We start from the raw sequence: 13752 nt of genomic DNA on the forward strand, positions 1-13752 counted from the left end.
TCGTAATAAGTTTACGAACTGACAACGACAAGCAGAAATTAAAAACAGTAATGTGACGATCGATACGAAGAGTAGGGATACATAACAAAAGGCAACCCTCCTGACAAAGAAACAACTTCTAGGTAGAGATAAAACGATACAACCAATTTAAATGTCCATTCGGCAAGCTTCAGTAACGATCGGTAACTTGCGTGAAAATTCGCTACGAATCTCCACTCATATTAACTTCCCTATGGTGAGATCTGGTAATCGGCAATGCCGAGCCAATAGTTGCAAAATTGTTTAGACTTGAGAATATATCAAATATCTCCGTAAGTTACTTGTAACATATCTATTTGTAATAAATGCTTGTGTAACTTATTTATGAAATATACCTGTGTGATATATTTGGAATATGTCACTTACGAAGCCATAATTACATTATATTTCTTATCTCCTAACTTTTTAATCCTATAAGTTTGATTTAAATAATTTGGAAACCATTATTGGTAATATATAGATAGAGAGTAATTAACAAAGGCATTGTCAATTACTAGAGAGTAAAGCGAAGTAAAGAGACACGTCGAGTTTAGTCATTTCAAATATCCCGCTTGTCTGTAGTCATTGTAACAACCAATTAGGGATAACAGTGTCGCCTCTTGTCGAATCCCCACTCTTTGCTAGGAGAGGGGAGAGAACAGCCCCTGATGGAGCCTTTCGAAAAATTGCTCACGAGGCAATCCTGTGCTAATCTCAGCTAAATGAGTGTTGAACCTGACTTTGATGGAAATGGTTGCATATATTTGTACAGAATGGATTTTTCAAACGGAGAAACAGTTCCGTATAAATAGAATAAATGGAAGCAGATGCTTCCGGGTTGGTCTAACTTGCCGATGAATTGGCTTTAAGTATTCGCAAAGGTCTCGATTGGCGTCAAGCGCTGATGTCAAATACTGGCATCAATTGCTGAGACTTGGAGAGGATCACTTCACCTCCATTGCAGAAGAACGGATTCCTGGGAGAGAGCCGGGAACTCTCGCGGAGATGCTGAGCTAATTAGCAATTTTGAAGATTTTAGATCAGGAGGATGACTCCTGGGTGGGGCGAATGTGACCAGCGTAACAATTTTGATTCTTCGAGTCGGAGTCAGAAGCCAAAAAGCCACCAGTCAGATTAAAAGTAAAAGGACCAAACTTCAGTCGGTTTGGTAAATTTCACCACGTTGTAAAGTTCAGCCAATCTCATCTTGGAGACACAATTAGTATAACGTTCCCAATACGTCGTAATTAGGTGGTCCTTCGGGCATAGACGGCACGGATCGTCTATTATTCAAGGTCAGAATAAATTGCTTAACGACTGTTGGGCGGAGCTCTCTTCTGACGCCATTAGTATACATTAAAACTTAAGCTGATTTCAATAAAAATGCATAAAATGTTCAACTAACGGTACCTATCCTTATACAAATTTTCTATTGCAATATTTACAAATAGTATTTATTATTCAACTTTTGAGGCTACCTCTCCCGTAATTATTCTACTGTCCAATAGTGGCACTAAACGTATTGACTGCTTTAAAAGTCTAATTATGTGCTGTAGTGGTAAAAATATATTTATTTTGATCATTGTTAATAACAACGATGAAATTGAATTCTAATCACTATTCTTTTTAATTATTGTAATTTCTTTCTAGATGTCATTCGAGTAATAAAATTAAACTTGGACTTCTTTTATAAGATATGCATATACATTTCCATACACTACCCGGTACATCTGTCGTTTTCTCCTGAAAATTAATCCGACAGTAATCGATGCAATTGTGTAACGCGAAATTTTAATTTATTCCATACAGCTATTCTCGTTTCTTTCGTACGTTTGCGTGGAGTTTATTTTCAAACGATCAGTGCTTTCTGTTAAATTGCAAATGCGATTTGAGATTTACAGGTACGAACTGGCAATGTGTGATTTTGAATATACTGTAGAAAAATCAGCAATCAGTTATTCGAAGAAAATAAAACTCACTCACATAAGCAAAGATGCAGAACTGCGGTGAAGAGGGCTGCGAGTTTCCGTGCTGCCATGAGAATTAACCACTTTTGCGATGACAGTTTGGCACACTACTTGATGATCTGAAAGTAGACAAAACTCGATTTGTTTTTGTTTTATTTATTTTGTCGTATAGAAAAATTTATATATTTTATATGTCGCATACTTGAACAGCAGAACAACGAAATGGAACTTTGTTATAGATACAAGATTATTATAGACCTTTTCTTATAATATGAGTAAATAAGAATTAAACGCGATACCCGTAAAAGAGTATCAATAAAACAAAGGTAAGCTACCAGTATTACTTTTGACTAAAAATGCTTAACATCTTAAAAATCGCATGCAATTTGTTTCTTATAAGAAGAAAATATTTAGCAATTGTGAAAAACATTTTAGTTAAATATATTAATGAAAGATTTATCAAATATGTTTGTATATAGATGTACCTATTGTGGTCTGTTATACAGACTGGAAAGATAGAGAAGGAGCACATGGCTAAAATAAAATCCTTCTTCCCTTATGGCTCAACGAATCAATCAATCTTAACGTGTGACGTCTCGTTTAATAGATATTTTTAATGCCTACAATTCTCATTCTAAAATTTTTACGACCCGATTACTAGGATCGTTGTCATATGCAAAAAAAATCTGTTTTCCACAAATTTGGAGATTATTTGCACAGACCGGGCAAGAAATTTCGAGTGGTAAACATATAGGATTTGTGATTTTTATAAGTACGCGCAAGAAAATTTCAAGTATCATCTCTTTTTTTTTACTCTCAATTTGCGCTTTACAATCTGTCCAGCTGGATATTTGGTAAACTTTTCCAGTTTTACTACTAAATAATGTCCAGTTTGTCTATTTTATTTCTTCAGCGAGATCGGTGGCATGTTTTCTTCTTTGTTCGTTTCAGCAGCCTTCTTTCTTTGCATTTTTTTGCGGATCCACCGATTTCTTCCTTGACTATTGATATTTTTAAGTCATTGCGTAAATCCTCGTTTCTGACATACCATGGGGTGTTAACTATCGTTCTGAATATCTTTTTACTTTCATTTATGTGGCTTATTGCTGCTGCCCTCCACACTGGTATTCTGCACGTGCAAATTGGTTTTATTATCGTTTTGTAAATTTTTAATTTATTTTCTACGCTGAGTTTAGAATTCCGACTAGTTAGCCAGTACATCTTCTTTTTTTCCGTATTTCATCTATAATTGTTTTAATATGTTGCTTCCACGTACGTTGTGGGTCTAAGCGGAGCCCTAGGTAGTTAATTTGCTTTGTTTGTGCGTGCCATTCAATAGGATATTTGGTGATTTCCGTTTTCGTAGTGTAAATATAGTATGGTTGCATTTACTGGGGGTTGCTTTCATTTGTTTATCTTGCAACCATTTTTCCATTTTTCCGATATGCTCTTGTAGTAATGTGACTGTTGTTTCTGGATCAGTGTGCCTGACTAGCATAGTCAGTATTTTGCTGTAGGTATCATCTTTTGCAGAATTTGGTCCCTTTTGGAGATGCAAACTCTGTCCCTGTGCGTTCTTTATCGCGCGCGATAAAACGAAGGCATTTGGCTGAAAACAAGAAATCGTCGTTCTATAGATTCTCCACTGGATCACCGCAGCAATCCCCTTGCTGCATCTAGCAACCTGCGACGTATCAGCAGGGTCTCAATTCAAACAGCTACTGTATTTCTTTATTTGTGATGTAGCTTAACAGCAAAGCGATTGCAGAAGTTGAGATTTCACAGAGCGTATGCTATGGCTGTTGCCACGATTTTTCGGGGATTTCCGGTAAAAAAATAAAAAAAGAAAAAAAGAGGATTCAAACAAAGATGGATCAGCTTCTAGCCGGCTATAAATTGCAATATAAAAAGTTTCATGTAATTCTAACCATCTTTAAACACATCTGGTGAGCAGCCTGTTCGTTTTCTCAATAGGTAAACCCAACCGTGTTTCTAAAAGAAACACCTCAGTTATCGTAACTGCTTCTGGTTAATTTCATTTTGCAAAGAGAACAAAAGCGTTGGCGAAGAACATCGTAAATGTTTCTTTCCGACTGAACTCTCCACTACCACCCTGTTGCGTAACATGTTTTAGCGATTTTAGAAATTTGGCAAAAGGCTAGAACAATCCTGGAGGGATAGAATCTTTTCGACAATTAAAGGGAAACGTTAGGAGAACTGTATAAACATAAAGTTGGAGTTAGTTGCAGATTTAGTATAAGTTTAACTTATTCCGCTGTAGATTTCTTTGGGCCTTTTCATTTTTAGCTTTGCACTTTTTTATTTCCCCTATTTTTCTATTCCTCGTTATTTTTTAGATCTTTTTTATCTAGTTCCAACGCGAGTGATTTGGGTGTGTAGTGTGTAGTGTGTAATGTGTAGTGTATACACTGCGTATTGTTGTATCGTGCTTATTGTATACTTTGTTTGCAAGAAAACAGAGGCCATGTTCAGCATGTATTGTAATATAAAACGATTGATTTTCCTGTGAACAGTATGGACACTCGCGGTGATTGTGCTACGGACGAGACAATCGCGATGCGTGTGTGAAATTTGTATAAACATTGTTCGTATGTGCTACTATTTAGTAATTATTTATGGAGGCAAAGAATCAGAGGAAACTTTAATCCTCTCTACTCGAAAATTCCATGACGTTGAGTTATGGAGTTTAATGACTAGGCAGGTATAATGTTTAATCTACGATTTCTCTTAAAAGACGCATAGGATGGTTTACGTCTTTAAACGTCATAATCTTCTTTTCTATGATTTGTACAAGTTATTTTCATCTTACTTTGGTTTCAAGAATCATCCCTTAAATCTTTTTACAATTGTTGTCGATCACCCTGTATAACGAAGTGGTATATGTAAATGATATTGTCAGGAGCTATGAGAATAAAACAAATCGATTCAGCGTTTCATCGAAAAATACGTAAAAAAATACATTATACATAATTTGAAGGATATCGTGGGACAAATATGCGATATAATTCTTTACCAAGATTGCTTTTTAGATTTAAACATTAGATTCAGCCAGAATGAAACATGCGATAATCACTTATTATACACGTTATAGTACCACGCCAGAATAATTTACTTATAATTCTCAATGAGAATTGATTGTAAAATTCTCCCACATAAAAGAAAAAAGATTGCTTTTGCACAGTTTAGCAGGTTATCAACGTTTCTCTGCACGCAACGGATTACATTCTTTTCATCTTTTCTATTGGCATCGTGTAGCTGATTATAAAATACGTCCAGATATGTATAATAACGTCACTTTGAGATGATCTTCAGCTTCAAAGACTATAGCTAAATGTGTCTATGTCTGTCGAGATTGGCTGCGGCAAAGACCCAGTGAATGTAAATGAACATGTTTGCACTACAGATGACCACTGCTAATCCATCAGTGTATCGATGTACCGTTCCCAATAAATTACACAAAATGAGAAAGAATTTGGAAGCCTACAAAATTAGGGCAAATCTAATTTTTCCTTCCGCCTACACGCATTTGGTATAGCATGAAACTTTTTAACTGTGTGGCTATATTTTTATTACACAAAATTACAAAATGGCCAAGTGGTACAACATTATCAGACTCCATACCCAGTGGAAACTTGCTCGTTTGCACTCAGCGCCAAATGTAACTAGAACGTAAAAAGTAAGAGATTTTCGTGCGGACTTAAATAAAAATAGATTAGACAAGACGAAAGAGATAAGAGAATGATGGAACAAAAGTATACAAGCATAATACAAGTAGTAGATAGACGCCCATTCAAGTAACAAGCTAAACGATTACTATAGAACAGAATCAAGAAGGCTAAAAAGAAATCGGACGTACTTGTCACAATGGCAAATCAAGGAAGACTTGATAGCTCCAATATCTGTGGCGTATAATTGCACCATAAACCGTTCCAATGAAAGCCTATCAATATACAGTGACTAAATTAACCTCTCAGGTTAAACCTCAGGTTGAATTTTATGCGGAACTGTTTCTCTGTACGGCCGAGTTTGACGCGAATTACGCGTAAACGATACAGCACTGTAACGTGTAACGGATAATGCTGTTCCCTACACAAGCATATTGCAACGAAGTTTTTGATAATTAAATTATAATTTTTCTTAAAGATATGATACATATACTTTAACTTTAATAATTCACTTTAACAATTAATAATACAATTGAGTGTGGTATATTTTAAAACACGGTACGACACATAAACCCACGTCACAATTGTTTTTCAAATTACTCTTCGTTTTCTATTTTAAAGCGACATTTTGATGTTGGAGATTCTAAAAAATTGTAAGGATACGGGTTCGCATGTTAAAAAGAGCATCGAATAATGGTATATTTATTTTAACGAAAAGCAACAATTCGTACCTGATACTGGCGTATCAAAAACAAAGGCTATATATTCTATCTGTATATTGTTAATACTGTTATAAAACGTTGTGAGGGCAAAAGAAGCGTGAAGCAAGACAAATTAAAAAGATCATTTAGTTCAAACGGTGAGTTAATATGTCATTACAGTGAGCCACTATAGTGGTGCGTCGTAATATAAAATGACATCCGCACCTTAGTGGTGCATCGTACCTTATGACGTAACATGTCCCAGATATTATATTTCCGTATATATTTGTTTATAATATTGCGAAAGAATTGATTGTGTTTTTAAATGTGTTAAATCGAATATTATAGTTGATAAGAAACATTTACTTTGTTCATTTTATACACATACTTTTTTAAATAACAAGCGGTAAATTAAATTGTCATTGTAAAAAAGCTGCAATGAGGGTAGTTAAATGGATTTGCCATATGAGTGAGTGAGTTATCGTATGTTATGATTTATTGTACGTGTACATATATCTGAACGAATTTTATCGTATTTTTTCGGCGCGATAGAAAATGTTATGTAAATGTATGTAAAAAAGCAGCCATAGCTTTGTAAACTTATAAAAATTGTGACTCTGGGAACAAAATTGTCTTGCATGATCCTACGATAAAAATTACCAACAAATTACGAATAAAATATTATATTCTTTGCTTCTTCATAAATTCAAGAGATATCTAAATGACATTACTCAAAAGAGCACCCTATATAGAAAGTCATCAAATATTTATTTATACATATTGTAGTATCGTGGACGAGGGGCCTAGGGGGGGAGGGTGTCGTGCGAATTGTAAACGAGCGGTTGCCGAGCGTGTGCATGATGGGACTTAAACAAAAGATATCGGACAAAAGACAAAGGGTTGCTAAGAGACATAAACGAATTAACGGCAGTATGAGTTGAGAAGCCAGAGTGCGAATTGCGTTGTCGAGATAGTGTCGTTAGCGTTGTTGAAGGAGAGTTGAATCTGAGTTGACGAGAGTTGTTAATTAATTATAATACGTTGTTACGATTACTTCATGTTAAATAACCATTGTTTTCTGTTCAATCCATTTATTATTAATAAACTAATTGTTATTACTATATTTACGATACTACAATACTATACAGTAGATATCGTTTCGTCTTTCCTACATTTGTTACTGGAGGAATTTTTTCAAGGACAAATCTTGCAAAAATACTATTGTCCATCCTGCAATTTTATATTCTGATTTTGCCTTTACCATTCAGTACAATTGTTCACGATGACAAGTTAAATGAGTCGTTCACACCGGTACGTTGTGGCGAACATTTCATGGACACTATTCTCAGATGCTTTTGCTGTTCGCAAGCCGAAGTAAATCCAAACGTTCGTCATCCGTTTGCTTGCAGAGTGATCTTTTGGCAAACACTTCGATAACTATAAAATAGAGAGGCACGCCGGATATCATAGTGATCGAGATATTATCACACATGTATATGTTTGTAATAATGTTTATAATAGTAAAAGAATTCATTGCGTTTCTTAGTGTGCTAAAGTGCGTTTTTGTAGGTGACTTTTTGCAGTCCTGTCTACTCGATTCATTTAATGCACATATTTTTTATCTGTTATTTAAAAGAGTATGTGTATAAATATCGAACTACAATGTTCGATTTAACACATTAACAAATACAATCAATTCTTTTGCGCTATTATAAATAAACATATACAGAAATACAATATCTCGGACACGTTATATTGTAAGGTGTCGAATATTAATATAGTCACTGTATATTGAATAGGCCTTTATTGGAACGGTTTATGGTGCGATTATACGCCACAGGTATTTTTGAGTAGTACCTTTTCCGTTAATTTCATATCGTTGATTAATTTGTACAGTTAGAATTTTCAGATTTTCGCGCGTAGTTCTCAAACCCTTAACGGTGGATCATAAACTCGAAATCCAAAAAGTCAGTTTTTAACGTGATTCGACGATTGTTTGTGAGAGAGTCGTTTGGGACGCTGTCTCGAGCGGACGTGCGAGGGAAGAGCGACGTGAAACTTGGACGAAGAACGCGGAAAAAAGAATTCTCCCGTATCTAGTGATATGATTAGTGATAAGTCTAAATTAAGGTTTTAGATTTAGATAATGTAGGAAAAAATAGCGATCATGAGTAGCTAGAAAACAGATAGTGCAGATAAGAAAGCGAGACGGGAGGAGCACGCGTTCGTTACATAGAAATGTTTGAAAGTTTAAAAGTGAAAAATGTCGTTGCAGGAAGAAGGAAAGAGTCGAATGAAAAGATAATAGACGAAATAAAGGCGTTAATAAGAAATAAATATGACGTCTTGATCGAAAACCTGCTGAAAGAGCTAAAGGAAGATAGATCTCCTGTGAAAAATGCTGCTGGAGAAGAGAGAATCCGAAAAGACCTCAAGTAGAGGAAAATACAAATTATTGAAGAGACTAAAGAAAACAAAGGAGAAAAAGATAGAAAACAGAAGAAACGAAGTAGGAAGGCGTCAAGAGACAAGTGGAAGTTGGAATAGCGAAAGTACACGACGCGAAAACGGCCGATTAGCAAAGAAATAATGAGAGGATAAGGCAATTGGAGGAGGAAAAGATATCCGGACGAGACACTAAGGAGAAACAAGGAAAAACGAAGCGACGCCATGAAGAATCGAAGAAGCTCCATCGGCTGAGTCACGGAAAATACGCAATAATCGATAGTAAAAAAAAGCTAACCGATAAAGGCAGAGGTAAAGATGATTAGAGAAAGTAATTAAAAAATGTAGGAGATACAGGCAGGGTTAAAGAAAAAGTATTAGACAAAGAAATGAATAAAGAAGACAAAGCAGATCATATCGAGGATATGCCTAAGATGTACGAAACGAACGTTACTCGGAGAAGAATATATAATTACAATAATCTCGAAAAGCGATTACGTTAGTGTAGTACAGTATCGGGGAAAACCCTGGATAATTCAGAAGGTCTACTTGATCATGGGTCATCCACGTCTGTGGAACATGGGCGTGCCGAGTATACCGGAGCCATAGTATAAGAGGTAGCTGTTAGGCAGTTGAGGGGTAAGTGTTGTCAGCGTTGTCAAGGACGGTCAGGGTGAAAAGGAGCGTTGGAACCGTTGTGACGAGAGTAGCGAGTGACGAATAGTGACTGCGTGGATATAGACTGTCGGAGCATCATACGTGAGCGATATTGAAACAGATCATACCATTACCAAACCTACTAGCACTATACTTTCCCACAGTAGTATCGTGGAAAAATCATAAGAAAAAACTCGCTAGGAGTACTATTGTACAATGCAGTTAGTTGCGAGTTGTCGATTGTTGTGAGTCGTGAATTGTCACTCAGAAATTGAGTAGTTGTACAAATTTAGTTGTTTTACTTGTATTACATTGCTACATTAAGAAATAGCTCTGATTAAATAGCCATAGTTTCTTGTTTCAATCACATAAATCTATCTACTAAAGAAATAAAGTCACTATACTAGTAAAATTATAATAAACATAGGTTCCACCCCGAAAGGAGTGAACATGATTGGTTTTCCCAAGACGGAAATTAGATACAAACGAGGAGAGGAAAACAACGGGGCAATGACAGCAGGAAGGGAAGGAAATAGGAACTTTATAACAGATATCTCTAATAGGAAAAGATTTCCTATTAGAGTGATTCGTGAATTGGATCGATCAGCGAGTTAGAGGAACAGCAATCGTTCAACCAGGAAAATTTATAACGAAATGACTTAAGAAAAAAAGAGTGAAAGATGAGAAAGCGGTCTTGGAAGATTCGAGGGCCATCCTGGTTCGGTTTCAGAGACACTCACATCCAAATCGATTACTGATTAGACACGGAAACATATGACTCAAGGTGGAACCGTTTATAGAGACAGCGAAATGATACTACAACTGCTTGGGGTTTGATCGAATATAAGCGAATAAATTATTTATTTTTATTAATTATTAATTGTTCAGAAACTAATTAGCTTATTTTATCAAATAAATACATCAACGGCAAGGAGGTGTTTTATCTGTGCAAATAAGTTCCATGGAAATTTTTAGTGAAACTGCCGTTTTTTTACTTGGTAAGATATATAACATGTATTATGAAGTATTTTTATATTAACCCCTTAACCTACAACTACGGGTATAGCCCGTAGTACGATGATCGGGCCAAACGTAAAAGTTACGGGCATAGCCCGTTGTACGATGATCTTGTTTACGTTTTCGACCCAAAATTCTCGAACGTAAATCATAGGTTAAGGGGTTAAGTGTAATTAAGAGTATTAGTTATCACTAATATCAGTAACAACCGATGATAGTCGAGCATAACCAGAAAAAATTGTCGCCATCGATAACCGAATAACCAATTTCATTGTCGGTAATCAAAATAAAATTCTAGTCATGGGTAATGATTACTGGTAGGCAAAAGATATTTTATTCAGTCATTCATATTGGTTATTTATAATAAGGTCGCTTAAAAATTAATATCTTTTAAACACTTTATTTTTTGAAAAATTTCTTTGACGAAATTTATTGATAACTCGTTGCTATTTAAATAAAAATTAATTTTTATTCATGACCTTTTCCTAAATAATGCATAAAAGAACTATTATTTTGAATAAAATAATTTTTTAATTTTTCACTGTAATTTTATATATATTAATTTTTTAATAACTTTATTTTATATTATATTCTTATAAGAAGGCATTCTTTTGCTGCAAAAGTAGTAAATCAAGAAAATATTGTAACAAATTATTTTATATTAATACCCTCTATAAGTAGATAACATAAAAACTATCTTTTCGAGATACCACACGAACATAACTCACCATATTACCTTACATGAAATAGTACAACTCAAAGTAATATAAATTTCAGAAAATTATACTACTCGATCAATTTAAATTAAATTCGTTATCAGTTTTAGTACAAATAATTCTAAAATCCAATGTCTGGTTAAACTGAACAAATCGATAAGTTTTACCACATCAGCTTGATTTTAAAAAGCTTTCCAATTTTAAATGTATTAAAAATCGGCGAGAAATAATAATTTGTATGTATTACGTTCATTTTAAAAAACGGATATTGCCAGAATTCTGCACATAAATTTTTAATATGTAATACCAACATACATACAATGCATATTTCCTACATGGTAGAAAATAAAAATCATGTACTGCTAGGCTTAAAATGCGAAATCAAAATTAAATTAGTAATCACCGATTAAAGGAACAGCAGCGTTTCGTACTATCGACGTTACTGAAAAGTACAGTAAAATTTGGAGCTGCAACGAGCACTCGTGTATGAGCAATCAAGCGTAAAATGCAATTAAGAGATAACGATGCATATAGACCTTTATAACGAGACTTTTTTCAAAAGATTCAAAAGATTGACAAGCGAATAAATGAATAGTTGAAGTAATGGGTTGTTGACTGATGTTACCTTCCAAAGTTTCAAGAGCTACTCCATTATTCAATGCCAAATCTTAATCAGTCCACGCTACCCTCAATTTTCAATGATTAATTCGAATCAGTCCATTATATTCTTAATTCGTTCCTGTGAAAGAAGTTATCGTCAATCAGAATCAATGGTGGTTTTGACAGTTTTTTTTTCTTTCTTAATGGTTGCAGTAATAAAGGAGGGTGGTAGGGAATGATCAATTTTTGTGTAACTCAGGCACCAAAAATATTTATAGGACATCATGCTACAGGTTCCAACAAATTGTTAAAGCACAATCTTTTATCGGTAATATGATGGGGAAGTTGTAAAAAAGACAGTTGAAGTATGAAGTGATCAAAGCAAAAATTTGATAATCCTTAAATTCAAACGATCGTAACTTTGTAACAAATGGGATGAAACTTAAAAATTCAAATGCCATTTTATAGATAAAAGTAGATGTTTATATTGTACGACAAAAATAATTGACACAAATATTTTTGAACATTTCTAGAAAGCAGTAAACTATGATAACAAATAGCGGTGCATCTATTCGAAGAAATATGTTTGTAATTGTAGTGTGACCTACCTAGTAAAGCAAAATATAATATTTTACACATAACGAAGAGTTGTTACATTGTGTTTTTTCCTTTACATGACAGTGTACTACTATTTCCTACCATCCTCCTTTGATTGACCCAGATCGTTCGTTTCTCGAAACAAATATTTATGTAAACTATGTATATCTATGATGAAAACTTTTTACAACTTTTTTACAAATTTAATGGAAATTTGTGGGATTGCAGAATGACGAGAGGAAACACAGTACATACAGTATCCTAGTTTATAAAACAAACGTATGCTTTAAAATGAGTAAAAATAATATTTCCATATTTGAAGTAAGTTTAACATACGTATAGGTACGTATTAGACATTCTTCATCTATGTACATAAAGACTGTTTGGTGGACTTGGATATTACCATTATTTTTAATTATGATAGTAAACAATAATAAAAGTTATATATAATTATAAAAAAAATAATAGATCCTTTATAGTAAAGGCGTAGGCGAAAATATTTGTTAATAAAATTGTAAATTTTTGAGTCAATAAGAGTGATCACCTAAAGTAACTCGTTAGATTCGAATGTATTTGAGAAACTTGATCATCAGACGACTAAAAGTTGGTTTTTTAATTCCTTATATTTTTTGAGATATTAAGGTGACATTAGGTTTTTTAAATGGTATCGTATATGTATTTTCAACAGTAGTTGATCCAGTTGGACATTCTTTACAAAAAGGTATTAATATATTTATACCGAAAAACCATTAGTTTACCAGATATTTCAATGTCTCAAATTTAACACATACGAGACAGATGACATAGCATATGTATATACAATATCTGGCCGCAATGACCGACGACAACACATGTATGTCATCACTATTTTCAGTCAATTCCCAAACAACAGTTTCAAGAATATTATAATATTAATATGAAATATTCAAGATTTATGTCACTTTAAACAATTCTTTTTTAACTGTATGTATAAATACCCGATTTCTTACTTCGATTACGATGGAAGTATATTTAGATAAAATCTAACACAGGATTTCGAAGTTTAAACATAGTTATACATTTCATAAAAAACACCTTCAAAAACTGAATATGCGGATGAATGTTAAGTGTACACGGAACGGTGTGGTTCTGCTGTGCGCCTTGTGTGGAGAGCTGAGTGCAAAAGACGAAGAGATGAAAACTTGAGATTGGCGTGTCTAGAACATGGGGCAAGCGGATTTGTCAAGTATTCTCATCTTTGGTTACGGGTGCTTTCCTGAGCGTAAATTTAGCGCTATACCGTACCCGGGCACCCCTAGGGCTATAGGGGTTAGGGTTACGCCCAACTAGCGCACAAGGTACCCAGTAC

General features: G+C 34.3%; 1 protein-coding gene across 1 annotated transcript in view; it reads right to left on the reverse strand.

Annotated features, from left to right (window-relative positions):
- DIP-lambda (Dpr-interacting protein lambda) overlaps positions 1 to 13752 on the reverse strand; it is a 385266-nt gene that overhangs the window by 107468 nt on the left and 264046 nt on the right. Inside the window, exon 3 of the mRNA XM_033343551.2 lies at positions 2002 to 2104. Within this exon, the coding sequence (XP_033199442.2) occupies positions 2002 to 2056 (55 nt within the window). The 5' untranslated portion in view covers positions 2057 to 2104. The remainder of the gene's footprint in view (positions 1 to 2001; positions 2105 to 13752) is intronic.

Source organism: Bombus vancouverensis, chromosome 17 (genome assembly GCF_051014615.1).
Source record: "Bombus vancouverensis nearcticus chromosome 17, iyBomVanc1_principal, whole genome shotgun sequence".
NCBI classification, from domain to species: domain Eukaryota; kingdom Metazoa; phylum Arthropoda; class Insecta; order Hymenoptera; family Apidae; genus Bombus; species Bombus vancouverensis.